At 46.6% G+C, this 18,949-nt stretch overlaps 1 protein-coding gene across 1 annotated transcript in view; it reads left to right on the top strand.

Moving 5' to 3' along the window:
• LOC115140381 (serine/threonine-protein kinase MRCK alpha-like) overlaps positions 1 to 18,949 on the top strand; it is a 125,751-nt gene that overhangs the window by 71,130 nt on the left and 35,672 nt on the right. Inside the window, exons 8-22 of the mRNA XM_065026231.1 lie at positions 2,163 to 2,301; positions 2,802 to 2,911; positions 3,071 to 3,150; position 6,181; positions 6,288 to 6,468; positions 6,627 to 6,755; positions 7,394 to 7,527; positions 9,097 to 9,339; positions 9,545 to 9,655; positions 10,164 to 10,408; positions 11,541 to 11,646; positions 14,922 to 15,046; positions 16,773 to 16,878; positions 18,325 to 18,473; positions 18,708 to 18,799. Coding sequence (XP_064882303.1) covers positions 2,163 to 2,301; positions 2,802 to 2,911; positions 3,071 to 3,150; position 6,181; positions 6,288 to 6,468; positions 6,627 to 6,755; positions 7,394 to 7,527; positions 9,097 to 9,339; positions 9,545 to 9,655; positions 10,164 to 10,408; positions 11,541 to 11,646; positions 14,922 to 15,046; positions 16,773 to 16,878; positions 18,325 to 18,473; positions 18,708 to 18,799 — 1,951 coding nt within the window. The remainder of the gene's footprint in view (positions 1 to 2,162; positions 2,302 to 2,801; positions 2,912 to 3,070; positions 3,151 to 6,180; positions 6,182 to 6,287; positions 6,469 to 6,626; positions 6,756 to 7,393; positions 7,528 to 9,096; positions 9,340 to 9,544; positions 9,656 to 10,163; positions 10,409 to 11,540; positions 11,647 to 14,921; positions 15,047 to 16,772; positions 16,879 to 18,324; positions 18,474 to 18,707; positions 18,800 to 18,949) is intronic.

Genomic DNA, 18,949 nt, shown 5'->3' with positions numbered 1-18,949 from the left:
TACCACCTATGCACTTGTAGATTCCTCTTAGACCTCCACAAGTGCATAGAAAGTAGGGGCTAGGGTTGATTTGGGACTGGGTCTGAGTGTTAGTTGTTAAAGTTTGAGTATGTTCTGTTCAAGGGCTGAATGTATCAAGCTTTTTAGAGTAGGAGTGCTGATCTAGGATCAGTTAAGCTTTTTAGATCATATAAATGAGATTAAATGGGCCTGATCCTAGATCAGCACTGCTAAGAGGAATACTCTGAGAGAATTGATGCATACAGTGCATTCGGAAAGTATTCATACCCCTTGACTTTTTCCACATTTTATTACGTTACTGCTATATTATGAAATCAGTTAAGTAAAACATGTCAATCTACACACTACCTCATAATGACAAAGTGAAATGTTTTTTTTATTTTTAATTAAAAAAAAAAATTGAGCAGTTTTTATTAAAAATAACAAACAGAAATACCTTATTTACATACGTATTCAGACCCTTTGCTTTGAGACTCAAAATTGAGCTCAGATCTGGGGAAGGGTACCAAAAAATGTCTGCTGCATTGAAAGACCTTAAGAACACAGTGGACTCCATCATTCTTAAATGAAAGAAGTTTGGCCAATCTTAACAATCAGGGGAGAAGGGCCTTGTTCAGGGAGGTGACCAAGAAGCCGATGGTCACTGACAGAGCTCCAGAGTTCCTCTGCAGAGATGGGAGAACCTTCCAGGACACCCATCTCTGCAGCACTCCACCAATCAGGCCTTTATGGTAGAGTGGCCAGACGGAAGCCACTCCTCAGTAAAAGGCACATGACAGCCTGCTTGGAGTTTGCCGAAAGGCAGCTAAATGACTCTCAGACCATGAGAAACAGGATTCTCTGGTCTGATGAAACCAAGATTGAACTCTTTGGCCTGAATACCAAGCGTCATATCTGGACGAAACCTATCACCATACCTACAGTGAGGCATGGTGGTGGCAGCATCATGCTGTGAGGATGTTTTTCAGCGGCAGGGACTGGGAGACTATTCAGGATCGAGGCAAAGATGCGCGGAGCAAAGTACAGCAAGATCCTTGATGAAAACCTGCTCCAGAGTGCTAAGGACCTCAGACTGGGGTGAAGGTTCACCTTCCAACAGGACAATGACCCTAAGCACACAGCCAGGACAATGCAGGAGTGGCTTTTGGACATGTCTCTTAATGTCCTTGACTGGCCCAGCCAGAGTCTGGACTTGAACCCGATCTAACATCTCTGGAGAGACCTGAAAATAGCTGTGCAGCAACCCTCCCCATCCAACCTGACAGAGCTTGAGAGGATCTGCAGAGAAGAATGGGAGAAACTCTCCAAATACAGGTGTGCCAAGCTTGTAGAGTCATACCCAAGAAGACTCGATCGCTGCCATAGGTGCTTCAACAAAGTACTGAGTAAAGGATCTGAATACTTATGTAAATCCAATATTTCAGTTTATATTGTAATTAATTAGCAAAAATGGCAAAAAAACTATTTTTGCTTTGTCATTATGGGGTATTGTGTGTAGATTGAGAGAACAATTTAATCCATTTTAGAACAAGGCTGTAATATAACAAAATGTGGAAAAGGTCAAGGGGTCTGAATACTTTCCGAATGAACTGTACAACCCCAGGTCTGTTATACTTCAGCCCATCCTGACTCCAAACCACACCGTTCTACCTTCATAACTCTCCCCCTTCCCATCACCTTTCAACTATGCCATCTAGTTCACCCAGCCATATTTGTTGAACAAATGCCCTGTGTGCACATTAAACCATTACATGTTGGCTAGAACTGTACTGCTTTCTACTGCAACAGGATAAACATGCATGGGCCATATACCATTTTTATTTATTTTTACATTTCTTTGTCAGGGGCCATGTACACAAATAAATACATGAAACGTGAAACGATGTGTACGAAGATTATTCTGCCAACAGTATGGAACTATTCCGCTGTCGACTGCAACAGGGGAACGTTGTGTTATGAGTAAAAAATTAATTAGAAATACAAATATTTGACCAAACTGGACGTAAACAGTATATCTAGGCTGCATCCCAAATGGTCAAAAGTAGTGCCGTAAATAAGGAATAGGGAACCATTTGGGACGTAGGGTATCTTCATTGTTCAGACTCCTTTCCCTCTCCTCTTACCCTCTGCCGGGTGCCCAGGAGCGTTTCCAGTTCCCCCTGCAGATGACCGACGTGTCCGAAGACGCCAAGGACCTGATCCGACGCCTCGTCTGCAGCCGGGAGCACCGCCTGGGCCAGAACGGCATCGACGACTTCAAATCTCACCCCTTCTTCTCTGGTAGGGCCTGATGTTTTAAAACCGTGTGTGTGTGCTAGGGTTTGTCTTCAAATCTCACCCCTTCTTCTCTGGTAGGGCCTGATGTTTTAAAACCGTGTGTGTGTGCTAGGGTTTGTCTTCAAATCTCACCCCTTCTTCTCTGGTAGGGCCTGATGTTTTAAAACCGTGTGTGTGTGCTAGGGTTTGTCTTCAAATCTCACCCCTTCTTCTCTGGTAGGGCCTGATGTTTTAAAACCGTGTGTGTGTGCTAGGGTTTGTCTTCAAATCTCACCCCTTCTTCTCTGGTAGGGCCTGATGTTTTAAAACCGTGTGTGCGTGCTAGGGTTTGTCTGTCAATTATTCTCTGGTGTCATTTCCAGGAGTTGATATAGATAACCTCTTACCTTGTTAATTGGTGTTGAAGTTAGGCTGGACAGTAGACGATGGTATGAGAATCGTTACAATAACAAACCATGATCACAGTTTACCAGTCATATCATGTTTAATGTCATTCCTTTCAGGCATTGACTGGGACAACATCCGTACGTGCGAGGCCCCCTACATCCCAGAGGTCAGCAGCCCCACAGACACCTCTAACTTTGACGTGGACGACGACTGTCTCAAGAACTCAGTAAGTCTCTTTCTCTATGGGACTACATCAAGACTTAGACTCTCTTACTCTCATCTTTCAGTCTCTCTCTGTTTCCATCTTTTATCTGTCCATCTCTTTCATCTGTTTGTAATGTTGTCAAGGTTGACTTGTTCTAAAATAGGTTTTGTGTTATTTCAGGAGACGATGCCCCCTCCCTCACACACGGCCTTCTCTGGACACCACCTGCCCTTCGTAGGTTTCACCTACACCAGTAAATGGTGAGTGGTCGCTAAGCGACAACCTCCGTTTAGTTTCCAAATGAACTTCCACATCTTCGTCAATACATACAGCATACAGAAAAATACATCTTAACCTGGTCCCAGATCTGTTTGTGCTGTCTTGCCAACTCCTATGGTCATTGTCATGTTTGGCATAACAATGAGGATAGGCTATACAGCACAATCAGATCTGGGACCAGTCTACTTCACTCCTACTTCTCTATCATCTGATCTAACCTCAGCCACACTTCCACGAGCACTCAGTTTCCACCGTTGAGAAAGCATTGACTGGTCTAATTGTTTATCTTAGCCTGAAGGCTAATGGTGGTTGCGCTCTCTCTCTCCTCTCCTCTCCACTCTCTCTCTCTCCTCTCTCTCTCTCTCTTCTCTCCCTCTCCCCTCTCTCTCTTTAAGTTCAATGTCAATATAAGGGGCTTTTTTTGGCATGGAAAACATGTTTATTTGTATTTATTTATTTCACCTTTATTTAACCAGGTAGGCCAGTTGAGAACAATTTCTCACGTACAACTGTGACCTGGCCAAGATAAACAAGTGAAATAGATAATAAACTAAAGTTGCCTGGTTGCCCTTTTCTTGTGGCCACAGGCCACAAATCTAGCTGCCAATAGAAATGGGAGTTTTTCAAAATTGGATTTGTTTTCAAATTCTTTGGGGGTCTGTCTATTCTGAGGTAAATATGTGTCTCTAATATGGAATGAATCTCTTTCTCTTCCCTATCTCTCCCCCCTCTTCCCTATCTCTTCCATATCTCTCCCCCCCTCTTCCCTATCTCTTCCATATCTCTCCCCCCCTCTTCCATATCTCTTCCATATCTCTTCCATATCTCTCCCCCTTTCATATCTCTCCCCTTTTCATATCTCTCCCCTTTTCATATCTCTCTCATATCCCCTTTTCCTATCTCTCTCCCCCTTTTCCCTATCTCTCTCCCTATCCCTCTTCCCTATCTCCCTCTTCCCTATCTCTCTTCCCTCTTTCTCCCCCTCTTCCATATCTCTTCCATATCTCTCCCCTCTTCTATCTCTCTCCCCTCTTCCCTATCTCTCCCCCTCTCCCCTCTTCCCTATCTCTCTCCCCTCCCCCTATCTCTCTCCCCTCTTCCCTCTCTCTCCCCCCTCTCTCCTCTAACTCTCTTTTCCCCCTCTCTCTTCTATCTCTCTCCCCCTCTTCCCTATCTCTCTCTCCCCTCTTCCCTATCTCTCTCTCCCCCTCTTCCCTATCTCTCTCTCCCCCTCTTCCCTATCTCTCTCCCCCTCTTCCCTATCTCTCTCACTCCCCCTCTTCCCTATCTCTCTCTCCCCCTCTTCCCTATCTCTCTCTCCCCCTCTTCCCTATCTCTCTCTCCCCCCTCTTCCCTATCTCTCTCTCCCCCTCTTCCCTATCTCTCTCTCCCCCTCTTCCCTATCTCTCTCTCCCCCCTCTTCCCTATCTCTCTCTCCCCCTCTTCCCTCTAACTCTCCCCTCTTCCCTATCTCTCCCCCTCTTCCCTATCTCTCTCTCCCCCTCTTCCCTATCTCTCTCCCCTCTTCCCTATCTCTCTCCCCCCTCTCCCTATCTCTCTCTCCCCCTCTTCCCTATCTCTCCCCTCTTCCCTATCTCTCTCTCCCCCTCTTCCCTATCTCTCTCTCCCCCTCTTCCCTATCTCTCTCCCCCTCTTCCCTATCTCTCTCCCCCTCTTCCCTATCTCTCTCCCCCTCTTCCCTATCTCTCTCTCCCCCTCTTCCCTATCTCTCTCTCCCCTCTTCCCTATCTCTCTCTCCCCTCTTCCCTATCTCTCTCTCCCCCCTCTTCCCTATCTCTCTCTCCCCCTCTTCCCTATCTCTCTCTCCCCCTCTTCCCTATCGCTCTCTCCCCCCTCTTCCCTATCTCTCTCCCCCTCTTCCCCCCTCTTCCCTATCTCTCTCTCCCCCTCTTCCCTATCTCTCTCTCCCCCTCTTCCCTATCCTCTCTCCCCCTCTTCCCTATCTCTCTCCCCCTCTTCCCTATCTCTCTCCCCCTCTTCCCTATCTCTCTCTCCCCCCTCTTCCCTATCTCTCTCCCCCTCTTCCCCTCTCTCCCCCTCTTCCCTATCTCTCTCTCCCCCTCTTCCCTATCTCTCTCTCCCCCTCTTCCCTATATCTCCCTCTTCCCTATCTCTCTCTCCCTCTTCCCTATCCTCTCCTCTTCCCTCCAGTACCCTGTCCCCGGGGCTTCCTAGGGAGGCTCTCTCCCCCTCTTCCCCTATGGATGGAGTCTCTCCCCTTCCCTATCGCTCTCTCCCCTCTTCCCTATCAGGAGAAGACTGAGCTCTTCCCAAGCTCTTCCCTATCGCTTCTCCTCCTCCCCTCTCCTTTCCTCCCTCCTCCCTATCTCTCTCTCCCCCTCTTCCCTATCTCTCTCTCCTCCTCTTCCCTCCTCCCCCTCTTCCCTCGCTCTCTCCCCCTCTTCCCTCCTTCCTCATCTCCTCTCCCCCTCTATGTTGTCTCTCTCCCTCCACCCAGACAGTCTCTTCCCTGCAGCACGCTCTCAGGAGAAGGACCCACTCGTCCCTCAAGGAGGTGGAGATCTTCTGAAGACTGAGATTCCCTATCTCTGCTCATTCCCCATCTTCCCTATCTCTCTCCCCCCTCTTCCAAATGTTCTACTGTCTCCCCTCTGTGTATCACAAATGTTCTACTGTAAAGGTCCCTATCTCTATAGTAGAACACAAATCTTCCTGTAAAGGTTTCTCTGTAGTAGAACACAAATCTTCTACTGTAGGTTTCTCTGTCTCTAGAACCCCTCTTCTACCTATCTCTCTAGTAGAACCAAATCTTCTACCTAAAGGTTTCTCTCTCTGAACACAAACCTCTTCCCTATAGTAGAACACAAATGTTCTACTGTAGGTTTTCTCTGTTTAGTAGAACACAAATCTTCCCTATCTCTCTGCTGTATAGTAGAACACAAATGTTCTACTGTAAAGGTTTACTGCTGTTTAGTAGAACACAAATGTTCAACTGTTTACTGCTGTCTCCCCTCTTCCCTATCATCAAGTGTATGATAGAGTAGGACTGAAATCATTGAGAGATCCAGAGATGCTATTCTAATCCACACGGTGATCTGTACCTTATTCTCCCCATGAACATGTCTCTCCCCTCCAGACCCATTTGTCTGACCGGGGCTGTCTGAGGGAGGCAGGTGGTAGCAGTCAGACACAGATGGATGGATGTGTCCAGCGCAGTCTGGAGGAACAGTCTGGCCAGTTAGAAGGCCTACGAGAGGAGGACACGATCAGGAACCTGGAGAAACAGATGAAGACTCAGCTCAGGCGACCTGCACAAAGCTGTTTTCTCTGTAGCACCACCTCACACTTCTCCTCCTCCCCCTCTCCTTTCCTCTCCTCCCCCTTTCCTCTCCTCTCCTCCCACTCTCCATCCTCTCCTCCCCCTCTCCTTTCCTCTCCTCTCCTTCTCATCCTCTCCCTGTATGTTGTGTTCCAGAGTCCACCCAGACAGTCCAGGCCCTGCAGCACGCGTCAGGAGAAGGACCAGCACCCGTCCCCTCTAACAAGGAGGTGGAGATCAGGAGTCTGAAGACTGAGATTGACATACTCAAGAAAAAGATTGCAGGTGAACATTCAACATTTTACTGTAAAGGTTGTATAGTTGGTTGTATAGCTGTATAGTAGAACACAAATGTTCTACTGTAAAGGTTTACTGCTGTGTAGTAGAACACAAATGTTCTACTGTAAAGGTTTACTGCTGTATAGTAGAACACAAATGTTCTACTGTAAAGGTTTACTGCTGTGTAGTTGAACACAAACGTTCTACTGTAAAGGTTTACTGCTGTATAGTAGAACACAAATGTTCTACTGTAAAGGTTTACTGCTGTTTAGTAGAACACAAATGTTCAACTGTAAAGGTTTACTGCTGTATAGTAGAACACAAATGTTCAACTGTAAAGGTTTACTGCTGTGTAGTAGAACACAAACCAGCCAGGTCAGCATTTACATGCATAGCCAAGTGTATGATAGAGTAGGACTGAAATACATTGAGAGATAAACAGAGATGCTATTCATAATCCACACGGTGATCTGTACCAGGGTTTGGATTCCCACGGGAGACCAGTACAAAAGCATGAACATGTATGTTCTTATCCAGAGCGTACATTTAGCGTCTGCTAACTGACTACAATTTGAAATGTACACTATAATGGAACATGCATCATAGTGAAATGTAATTTGTTGGCCTTCTGTAATGTGTGTTAGACTCAGGTCAACAGGAACATGAGTTAGAAGAAGCTTCATCAGTCCGTAGAGAGATGGAGGATTCATGTAAACACATCAGGAACCTGGAGAAACAGATGAAGAGTCTCAACCTGGAGAAGGACGACCTGCACAAGGTGTGTTTCTCTCTGTATAGCACCACCTGGGTGTGTTTCTCTCTGTATATAGCACCACCTGGGTGTGTTTCTCTCTGCCTATCCAGGTTCTCCTTACCCAAACCAGGTGTGTTTCTCTCAAAATAGCACCACCTGGGTGTGTTTCTCTCTGTATATAGCACCACCTGGGTGTGTTTCTCTCTGTATAGCACCACCTGGGTGTGTTTCTCTCTGTATAGCACCACCTGGGTGTGTTTCTCTCTGTATATAGCACCACCTGGGTGTGTTTCTCTCTGTATAGCACCACCTGGGTGTGTTTCTCTCTGTATAGCACCACCTGGGTGTGTTTCTCTCTGTCAAGGTACTAAACGATATCATAACCCTGGGTAAAAGTGTTTGCTCCGTCTTCATAGCACCACCAAGGGTGTGTTTCAATCTCTATTCTTATAGCACCACCTGGGTGTGTTTCTCTTTGACAGAGTTCACCACGGAGGGTGTGTTTCTCTCTGTATATAGCACCACCTGGGTGTGTTTCTCTGTATATAGTACCACCTGGGTGTGTTTCTCTCTGTATATAGCACCACCTGGGTGTGTTTCTCTCTCCAAATGAGCTTCAATGCACCACCTGGGTGTGTTTCTCTGTAAATATAAAACCAAATGCATGTGTTTCTCTCTGTATATAGCACCACCTGGGTGTGTTTCTCTGTATATGTACATCACCTGGTGTGTGTTTCTCTGTCACATCAAACATCTAGAAAATCAAACCAAGAGTGTGTTTCTCTGTACAATAGCATCACCTGGGTGTGTTTCTCTGTATATAGCATCACCTGGGTGTGTTTGTCTGTATATAGCACCACCTGGGTGTGTTTGTCTGTATATAGCACCACCTGGGTGTGTTTGTCTGTATATAGCACCACCTGGGTGTGTTTGTCTGTATATAGCACCACCTGGGTGTGTTTGTCTGTATATAGCACCACCTGGGTGTGTTTCTCTGTATGTAGCACCACCTGGGTGTGTTTGTCTGTATGTAGCACCACCTGGGTGTGTTTCTCTGTATGTAGCACCACCTGGGTGTGTTTCTCTGTATGCCCACCCATTTTCACCACCTGGGTGTGTTTTTATATGTTTTTTTACCATTTTATTTATGTTTTTATTTACTTTTCTGCTCTTTTGCACCACCTGGGTGTGTTACCTGTACATGACCATCTGAGCACCACCTGGGTGCTTAATTGCAAAACTGTATTATTTTCTCATGTCCTTCACATCATTGCTCCAGCAAATGCCCATTTTATATGTGTTATTGACTTGTTAATTGCTTACTCCATGTGTAATATTGTTGTCTCAGCTCTGCAGTATGAAAAGGGTATAAAACTACCTGGACCCTGAGTCTATCTGAAATAAATACCAAAAAGCAGATGTATTTATCCAAAACGACAGTGAGTGCATCCATTTTCGTATGGATGGCCCCAGCAGGAATCGATTTTGACAACCCTGGCGTTGCAAGTGACCATTCTCTACCAGCTGAGTGCCGTTGGACCGACGACCACCCAGTCTGACCAATCAATCTGTACACGTCTTCCCTCCCTTTAGGACTTAATGGAGGCCAGCGGCAAGATGAAGAGTCAGTCTAAGGAGTTGAAAGAGGCCCACAGCCAGAGGAAGCTGGCCATGCAGGAGTTCTCCGAGCTCAACGAGCGTCTGACTGACCTCAGATCAGCCAAGCAGCGCCTGGGCCGTCAGCTCCGGGACAAGGAGGAGGAGATGGAGGGTTGGTCCCAGAAGGTGGAGGCTCTACGGCTGGAGGTGCGCAAGGCCGAGAGGGCCAAGAAGGAGGTAGAGTAGTCACGTGGTTCCTGTGGTTCTTAGAGGTGTGTGTGTGGGTCTCTACTTTGTGTGTGTGGGTCTCTACTTTGTGTGTGTGTATGTGTGTGTGGGTCTCTACTTTGTGTGTGTGGGTCTACTTTGTGTCTCTCTGTGTGTGTGGGTCTCTACTTTGTGTCTCTGTGCGTGCGTGCATTAACCCCTTGGTGTCTCTCAGATGGAGTCCCAGTCTGAGGAGCAGACAGCTGATGCTCAGAAGGAGAGGAAACTAAGAGAACGCTCCGAGCAGTACAGCAGACTGCTAGAGGAGGAGCTGGATGGACTCAAGGTAACACACACATACTAACACACACTTTTTTTATATTTCCTTCTCACACACAAACATATTTGGATTTTAGCGTCTTGTAGTCATAGATGCTTATTTTAGCCATTTGAAATGGCTAGCTAGTTAGCGGTGTGCTAGTACCGTTGGATCGGTGACGTCACTTGCTCTGCGGCCCAGGTGTTTTGTGGCCTGACTGATAATGCTACTTCATGGCTGACACGGTAGATGTGTTCAGAGGGTCCCCGGTTCGAACCCAGTCTGGGACAGCGGCGGAAGCAATGCTCTTACACACACACCTGGGGTGTATTCTCTAGGAACCAACGTGAGGCAAACGGAACGAAATGAGGGACTATTCTGAACTTGTCCAATAAGAAACGCGCGCTTTTGTTACAAAACGCTTTCCATTGCAAAATATTTTTACTACGGTGTTCACTCATTTAATACACTCCTGTAATTTCTCTGTTTTCCTGGTTGTGTGAATGTGGCCAACTCCTCTCTTCCTCTAAACCAGAAGCAGGTGGAGCCATCAGCCTCGGTGGTGGGCTCGGACCAGAGCCAGGAGGTGGGGAAGCTGCGGGCCGACCTGGAGAAGAAGACTGGGTTCTACGAGGAGGAGCTGAGCAGGAGGGAGGCGCAGCACGCCAACGAACTCAAGGTCCTCCGCAAGGAGCTCCGCGACGCTGAGGGACAGCAGCTCACCCTGCAGAAAGAGATCCTGGTCCTCAAAGACAAACTGGAGAAGACACGCAGGGAGAGGTGTGTGTCTGTCTACATGTTTATGTCTTTGTGTGTGTGTAATGGGTTATGTGCGGTAGGGCCTTCCTAGGTTTGGATGTCCACAACACTAGAAAGCACTCATAAAGACATATAGGACAGTTTATCCAGAGATGTAGACATGGCATTCAGACGTGGTCTCTGTAGTAGCTATATATAGCTTGTCCTCTTCCTCCTCTTCCCAGCGAGGGTTATACAAGGTCAACATGGTTACCGTTACTTCACAATGGCCTCTAGTGTGCTGTACTCGCAGTGTATTTTGATCTTGGATAACTGCTGATACTACGATAGCTAATTTTTCCACAGCAAACAAGGAAAACCCAAACGAAACTCTTTCCTCCTCGATGTCAGAAATTGGGAAATAAACAATCTATAGGTGGAAATGTGACAAAATAAGACAGTTTAGTTTCCCTAAAGAAATGGTCTGTTTCATGTTCCTTGCCAAGGTTCTTGTGAGTATCATGGTACTGGTGACAACCCTACCTTCTACTGTAACCATTCTCCTTAGAAGACCCTTATACATCTCTTAGAGTTCCTTAGCTCTAACTGCCATTGTTGGTCTGTTTACTTGAAGATTGTCATTCAAATAGATTTTTAGTCCAGGAATAGATATACTAAATAAATCCGGTACCGGGAAACCGGTCTATAGAGTTGTCATATTCAGTAGGACAGTTACTCTCTCTTCCTGTAATATTATAGAGATGCCTACCTAACTGTCCTCTTCCTCTTCTTCCCAGCGAGGGTTATATGAGGTAAACATGGTTATAGTTACTTCACCCTGGCCTCTACTGTATTGTACTCCGTGAGGTTTAACTTGAGTTAACTTCTCTCCCCTGACCTAGCTCCCGAGAAGACCCTCGTTCCTGTGTTAGTCCCTTAGATCTAACTGGTGTTATCCCCCCCTGCCTCTGTCCAGGTCGAAGAAGCAACATTGCTCTAACGATCTCTTATACAGTCTGGAAGCTATCAGGATGTGCTTTTCTACCCTCTAGCTTAGCATTCCTGGCTAGCCTCGTTCATACAGACATTTGGAGACTCTCTCTGAATAGCAGGTTCAGTGTGTTATTGGTGTCTGTGTGTGTGATGATGGATCATATCTGTGTGTGTGAGACAGCCAAAGCGAGCGGGAGGAGTTTGAGATGGAGTATAAGCAGAAGTATGAGCGGGAGAGAGTCATTCTGACCGAGGAGAACAGGAAACTCTCCAACGAACTGGACAAGGTGAGATGTTATATACACACACACACACACACACACACACACACACACACACACACACACACATACACACACACACCCTGACCTGAGGTAACCGCCGCCACCAACCTTCTCTCCTGGTAAAGCCAATATAATCACTGTTCAATATCCACCTTCAAAACAGACCACGGTATCCTAAACAGGCAAATGCAACGTCTCGTTGGATCCCAAACTATTGACCTTGGAAGCGGGAAATATGGGAATGAGAAATGGAATTTCCCAAGCAAAATATTTTTGTAGGAGTGATATATTGGACTAAAAGTGCTGTTTGTTTTTGTGGTATTTCCTATTACGGTAAATATGAAGAAAAGACTGAGTGCCTTGAAGTTGATAGCATCCATGGAAAACAGGGAGCATTCCCTTTCCTGAACAAAACCTGCCAGGGAGGGGTAGTGAGAACAACATTCCCCAAGCCTTCCTGAACACAACCTGCCAGAGAGGGGTAGTGAGAACAACATTCCCCAAGCCTTCCTGAACACAACCTGCCAGAGAGGGGTAGTGAGAACAACATTCCCCAAGCCTTCCTGAACACAACCTGCCAGAGAGGGGTAGTGAGAACAACATTCCCCAAGCCTTCCTGAACACAACCTGCCAGTTGTAGAACAACATTCTAAAGGTAGCCTTCCTGGGGTAGTGAGAACAACATTCCCCAAGCCTTCCTGAACACAACCTGCCAGAGAGGGGTAGTGAGAACAACATTCCCCAAGCCTTCCTGAACACAACCTGGCTTGCATACTGAAAGCCAGAATACAAGGATGATGATTTTTGGTGGATATATCCTTCTAAAGGTAGCTGTTTCCAAAGAGATCCTATAAATGTGAGGGAATCTTACCTTGCAAATATTATGTTTAGCCTGTTTAAATTATCCTTCAAACTGTTTTACAACCAACAACTATCTGGCCACTTATCTGATAGTAGCAATATGGTAGTGAGAACAACATTCCCCAAGCCTTCCTGAACACAACCTGCCAGGAGAGTTGGGGGCATTAGTGGAGAACAACATTCCCCAAGCCTTCCTGAACACAACCTGCCAGAGAGGGGTAGTGAGAACAACATTCCCCAATTTTGTCAACAAAAACATTCCATTCCTGAAAAACACAACCTGCCAGAGAGAACACAATAGGATATCTTTGACAACAACATCGGTTTTGGTAGTGCAGACAAATTGGCACCCTATTTACTTCTCAACAGGGCCCATAAGGGTCTGTTCAAAAGTAGTGCACTATATAGGGAATGGGGTACCATTTGGGACACTGACCCATTTGATTGTGTTGTTTCACATACAGTACCTTCATACTGAAAGCCAGAATACAAGGATCAGATGATTTTTGGTGGTTGTATATCCTTCTAAAGGTAGCTGTTTCCATTTGGAGAGATCCTATAAATGTGAGGTTAAAACATGGAATCTTACCTTGCAAATATTATGTTTAGCCTGTTTAAATTATCCTTCAAACTGTTTTACAACCAACAACTATCTGGCCACTTATCTGATAGTAGCAATATGAACCGGAATGAATTTCCTACTGTCAAACCATTACAGGAAAACACACTCCCTCTGCAACTGTCAATGAGCGTTCCTCCCCTCCTCCCTCTCTCGCTCCCTTTGCCCTCTCCTCCTCCCCCAGTCTTCCTCTGCCCTACCTTTCCTTACCATCAATCAATCAATCTATCAAATGTATTTTATAAAGCCCTTTCAGCAGTTGTCACAAAGTGCTTTTCAGATACCCAGCCTCAAACCCCAAAGACCAAGCAATGCAGAGGCAGAAGCACAGTGGCTAGGGAAAACATTAGTGTGGGAGAACCAGGCTCTGACACCACCCTTCTCAACATGCTTTTTATCGCTTTGGCGTTCTCACACAAGTCCTCTTCTGGCTGTGCCAGGTGGATATAACCGACACAATTATAAGAACGGGGTTCCTTGATCAGTCATTTAGGCCAGATTGTTCTTCAATATGTTCAAATATTCATAGATGACCAGAGAGGAAGGGCCATTGATCAAATAATAACCATAGTGGTTATAGAGGGATAGTAGCAGGAAGAGGGGGCTCACTGATCCGTCGACGTTCCTCCCGTCTATCAACAGGTCAGCACCTCAGGTATAAATGTCAGTTGGCTTTTCATAGCCGAGCATTCAGAGGTGGAGACAGCATTTCTGGGAGAGACATAATTAGTAGGTCCGGGACCAAGTAGCATGTCCAGTGAAACAAGTCAGTGTTCCATAACCACAGCAGATAGATTAGCAGCACTACTGGTTTGACTAACCAACAGTGGGACGGGATGTGTGGGGGTAGGCAGCCATGGGGTGACATTGTCATAAGAGACTGACATTTATAACACCGTCTTGAGGAGTGATCCGGGGTGAGGGCTGCAAGACTCCTTCCGTTCCTCCTTGTCACTTTTTAACAACTCCCCGGGAGGGCAGACATGGACGGGGGGAGGTCAGTAATTCTCTCAATATCTTGTCCATGGATCACTCAGGACACCAGATAGGACAGACTGACCTTAGCCCCTAGGCACATAGACTATTGTAGCATAAATACTGGGGACTGAGACTGGGGGGGGGGACATTGGCACCATCCAAAGTTACCCCCTGGGCCAAACTACAATCAATCCTAAGACTTTCTGATGAGATGAGACTGAGTCTGGCCCACCTAATCATCCTCCACCATGGATCGGCAGACCAGGTTTTTCTATTGAAATACAGGAGCTCTATAAGACTCTGGTTACCTTGTCTCCCAGGCTCTCTGGGCAACTATCCATGAGCCCAGCCTGCCCCTCTAGTGGTCCGCCCACAATAACCACAGCAGATAGAAAAAGGTGTTGTCCCTTGAAACATTGCTGCAAATTACCACACTATATAATATCTATGGCTCTGATTGGCTCTGTCCTCTCTCTTCTGTCTTCTCTCTTCTGTCTTCTCTCCTCTGTCCTCTCTCTTCTGTCCCAGGACACCTAGGACAGACTCTTCTGTCCATAAATCTCTTCATTTGTCCAAAGTTACCCCTGGGCCAAACTCAATTCTAAGACTTTCTTCTGAGTCTGTCCTCTGTCTAATACAGGAGCTCTATAAGATGCCCTTCTGCTCAAATTACCACACTATATAATATCTCTGATTGGCTCTGTCTTCTCTCCTCTGTCTTCTCTCCTCTGTCTTCTCTCCTCTGTCTTCTCTCCTCTGTCTTCTCTCCTCTGTCTTCTCTCCTCTGTCCTCTCTCCTCTGTCCTCTCCTCTCCCTCTAGCTGACGCCTATGTTTGAGAAGCTGAGCATTAGCAACAGACAGCTGGAGGAGGAGATGAGGGAACTGGCTGACAAGAAGGAGAGTGCTGCTCACTGGGAGGCCCAGATCACTGAGATTATCCAGTGGTGAGTGACGGAGACATGTATACAGGACATACGTTCACTCTCAAATACACGTCCGCGCATGCTTGCTTACACACACGTACTCTACTTACATACTTACTTACTCACCCCCACTCACTCACTCACTCACTCAGGACCCCAAATATTTCAAAGGTCATACAGATGATTTATTGGTCTTTACAATCTCTTCTCCATTCAGAGAAGCTGTCTACAACAGCTGATAGAGAGCAACAGAAAGAAAGAGAGAGAGGAGACCGAGAGCAATACCTAGCTACTGCTGCTTGGCTCTCTTGCCTGACAGGCAATTTGCACATATCACACATACATGCTCACTGTACCAGTGAAGTGAAGCAGCGATGAGTGGTGCCCCCTGCCTGCCACTCCAGGCCACTGCAGTAGGAGAAACAGGAAGAGTGTGTCTCAGAGCTCCTTTATAGGAGGAGACCTAGTCAGTACAACTGAATGCATTCAACTGAATTGTGTCTTCCGCATTTAACTCAACCTGTTCAGGGGCAGAACAACAGATTTTGACCTTGTCAGCTCAGGGATTTGATCCAGCAACCTTTCGGTGACTGGGCCAACGCTCCGACCCGCCATTTGACCTGTTTCACTGCAAGTACTATTGGGTAAACTGTACGAGTGAAATGGAAATGTACGCACTCCCCCTGAGACTCTCTCTGAGAGTGGGGTCATGGACAGGGATCTGAGACTCCCTCTGAGAGTGGGGTCATGGACAGGGATCTGAGACTCCCTCTGAGAGTGGGGTCATGGACAGGGATCTGACACTCCCTCTGAGAGTGGGGGTCATGGACAGGGATCTGACACTCCCTCTGAGAGTGGGGGTCATGGACAGGGATCTGACACTCCCTCTGAGAGTGGGGGTCATGGACAGGGATCTGACACTCCCTCTGAGAGTGGGGGTCATGGACAGGGATCTGACACTCCCTCTGAGAGTGGGGGTCATGGACAGGGATCTGACACTCTCTCTGAGAGTGGGGGTCATGGACAGGGACTCATCCCGTCTGAATCTGCCCAGGGTCAGAACAACAGCTTTTTCACCTTGTTGGCACGGGGATTCGAACTTGCAAGAATTCGGTTACTGGCCCAACTTTCTAACCGCAAGGCTACCTGCCGGACCACAGGGACCTCTAGTGGGGGAAATGTGTATGTACAGACCAGGGAGGATGTGACTGGGACTGGAGGAAGCCTATTCACAACCCTGCATGTATTTACACATAGAAGCTGTACCAAATGGCACCATATTGCCTATTCAGGTCACTACTTTTGACCAGAGCCCAAACCCATAGGGCTCTGTTCAAACGCAGAGCACCATATAGGGAATAGGGTGCCATTTGGTACACGTCCTTAGTATAATACTCATTAGGGTAATGGTGAGTTATTGTGACCTTAGCTGGCATGTAGTTTGTGTTAGGGAGGCCCAGTTAAAGTCAAAGGTTTGATGAGGATATATGTAACGTATACTGCAGATAGTTGTGAGGGCTGTTCATATACCGATAGCTGTATTTATTGACTGTGTGACAGGGTCATCCTGAGTTCATGTAGAAGGTCTGGTACATGGCGTGATTAGTGTGATGCCTAGGGCTAACTATAGGGTGTGTGTTTCTGTGTGTGTGCGCCAAACAGGATTGTGAGTGTTTGCATAATGATGTGAGTGTATGTTATGGAAAGGTTTGTTTGTGCATAATATGTGTGTGTGTGTGTGTTCCAGGGTGAGCGATGAGAAGGATACGCGAGGCTATCTCCAGGCTCTGGCCAGTAAGATGACTGAAGAACTGGAGGGACTGAGGAACACCAGCCTGGGAGCCAGGGCTACGGTGAGACGTGTACTTATATATACGTACACAGTGCCTTCATAAAGTATTCAGACCCCTTGACTTTCTACATTTTGTTAGGTTACAGCCTAATTCTAAAAACATTAACTCCTCAATCTACACACAATACCCCATAATGACAATGCACAAACAGGTTGGCACACCTGTATTTGGGGAGTTTCTCCCATTTATTTTCTGTAGATCCCCTCACGCTCTGACAAGTTGGTTGGGGAGTGTTGCTGGACAGCTCTTTTCACGTCTTCAGAGATGTTAGATCGGGTTCAACTCCAGGCTCTGGCTGAGCCAGTCAAGGACATTCAGAGACTTGTCATGAAGCCACTCCTGCGTTGTCTTGGCTGTGTGCTTAGGGTCATTGTACTGTTGGAAGGTGAATCTTCGCCCCAGTCTGAGGTCCTGAGCCCACCGGAGCAGGTTTTCATCAAGAATCTCTCTGTACTTTGCTCCGTTCATCTTTGCCTCGACCCTGCCGCTGAAAAACATCCCCACAGCATGATGCTGCCCCCACCATGCTTCACCGACGGGATGGTGCCTGGTTTCCTACAGAGGTGACGCTTGGCATTCAGGCCAAAGATTTCAATCTTGGTGTCATCAGACCAGGGAATCTTGTTTCTCATGGTCTGAGTGTCTTTAGGTGCGTTTTTGGGAAACTCTGTGTGCCTTTTACTGAGGAGTGGCTTACGTCTGGCCATTCTACCATAAAGGCCTGATTGGTGGAGGCCTGTAAAGATGGTTGTCCTTCTGGAAGGTTCTCCCATCTCTACAGAGTAACTCTGGAGCTCTGTCAGAGTGACCTTTGGTTTCTTGGTCACCTCCCTGATCAAGGCCCTTCTCCGATTGCTCAGTTTGGTCGGGCGGCTCTCGGAAGAGTCTTGGTAGTTCCAAACTTCTTCCATTTAACAATTATTGAGGCCACTGTGTTTTTGGGGACCTTCAACCGTTACCCAGATCCTGTCTTTGAGCTCTACAGACAATTCCTTCGATCTCATGGCTTGCTTTTCGCTTTGACACACACTGTCAACTGAGGGATCTTATATAAAGCAGGTGTGTGTGCCTTTCCAAATCATGTCCAATCAATTTAATTTAACACAGGAGGACTCCATTCAAGATATAGAAACATCTCAAGGATGATCAATGGAAACAGGATGTAACTGAGTTCAATTTCGAGTCTCATCACAAAGGGTCTGAATGCTTACGTAAATAAGATATTTGTTTTTTATTTTTAATACATTTGCAAAAATGTATATCATTATATGTAGATTGATAAGGATTCTTTTTTAATAAGGCTGTAACGAAACGTGGAAAAAGTCAAGGGGTCTGAATACTTTACGAATGCACTGTACACACACACACACACACACCTCACATCTGCATTGAACTTTCCCTTCTTTCTTTACCTCTGTCTCGCACTCTCCCTTCCCCCTACAGCAGGACATGCCGTGGAAGGTGCGGAGGTTTGCTAAGCTGGACATGTCAGCCCGTCTGGAGCTGCAGTCTGCACTGGATGCTGAGATCAGAGCCAAACAGACCATCCAAGACGAACTGAACAAAGTTAAGGCCTCCAACATCTCCACTGAGTGGTACGTCCACTGCTGCTCTTACTTACTTACTTACGTCTACTTTTAAGCTCTTACTTAGTCTAAGAACTACACTGAGAATACACTGAAATCTTTACATGGGATGCCAGGCACAATAAAGTGCAGTACATTGCAATCTGTAAAGAAAGTCTGAACCACCATTGCTCTGTTACACTTGCATGATCTGATTTGACCTTGTTGACATTCTCTTGTTCCTCCATCCTCCTCTCTCCTCAGTAAACTGCAGGAGTCGGAGACTAAGAACCAGGACCTGCTGGCTGAGATGGAGAGGCTGAAGAAGGATACAGAGGAGTTCCGCCTGCGTAGGGGTGAGACTGGAACCATCACCTCTGACCTGTGTTACTCCTCTCCACCCCATGTTTTCTATTTGAGTGACAACCTTTTACTTTTTCTATGGAATAACTGGACCAACTAAGAAATGGGAGAGCGCCACATTTTTTCTGTGCTAAAGCCACTTC

The sequence above is a fragment of the Oncorhynchus nerka genome, linkage group LG13 (assembly GCF_034236695.1).
Source record: "Oncorhynchus nerka isolate Pitt River linkage group LG13, Oner_Uvic_2.0, whole genome shotgun sequence".
In the NCBI taxonomy this organism is placed as follows: Eukaryota; Metazoa; Chordata; class Actinopteri; order Salmoniformes; family Salmonidae; genus Oncorhynchus; species Oncorhynchus nerka.
The sequence above is the reverse complement of the archived record's forward strand: the minus strand, read 5'-3'. Positions and strand labels throughout refer to the sequence as shown.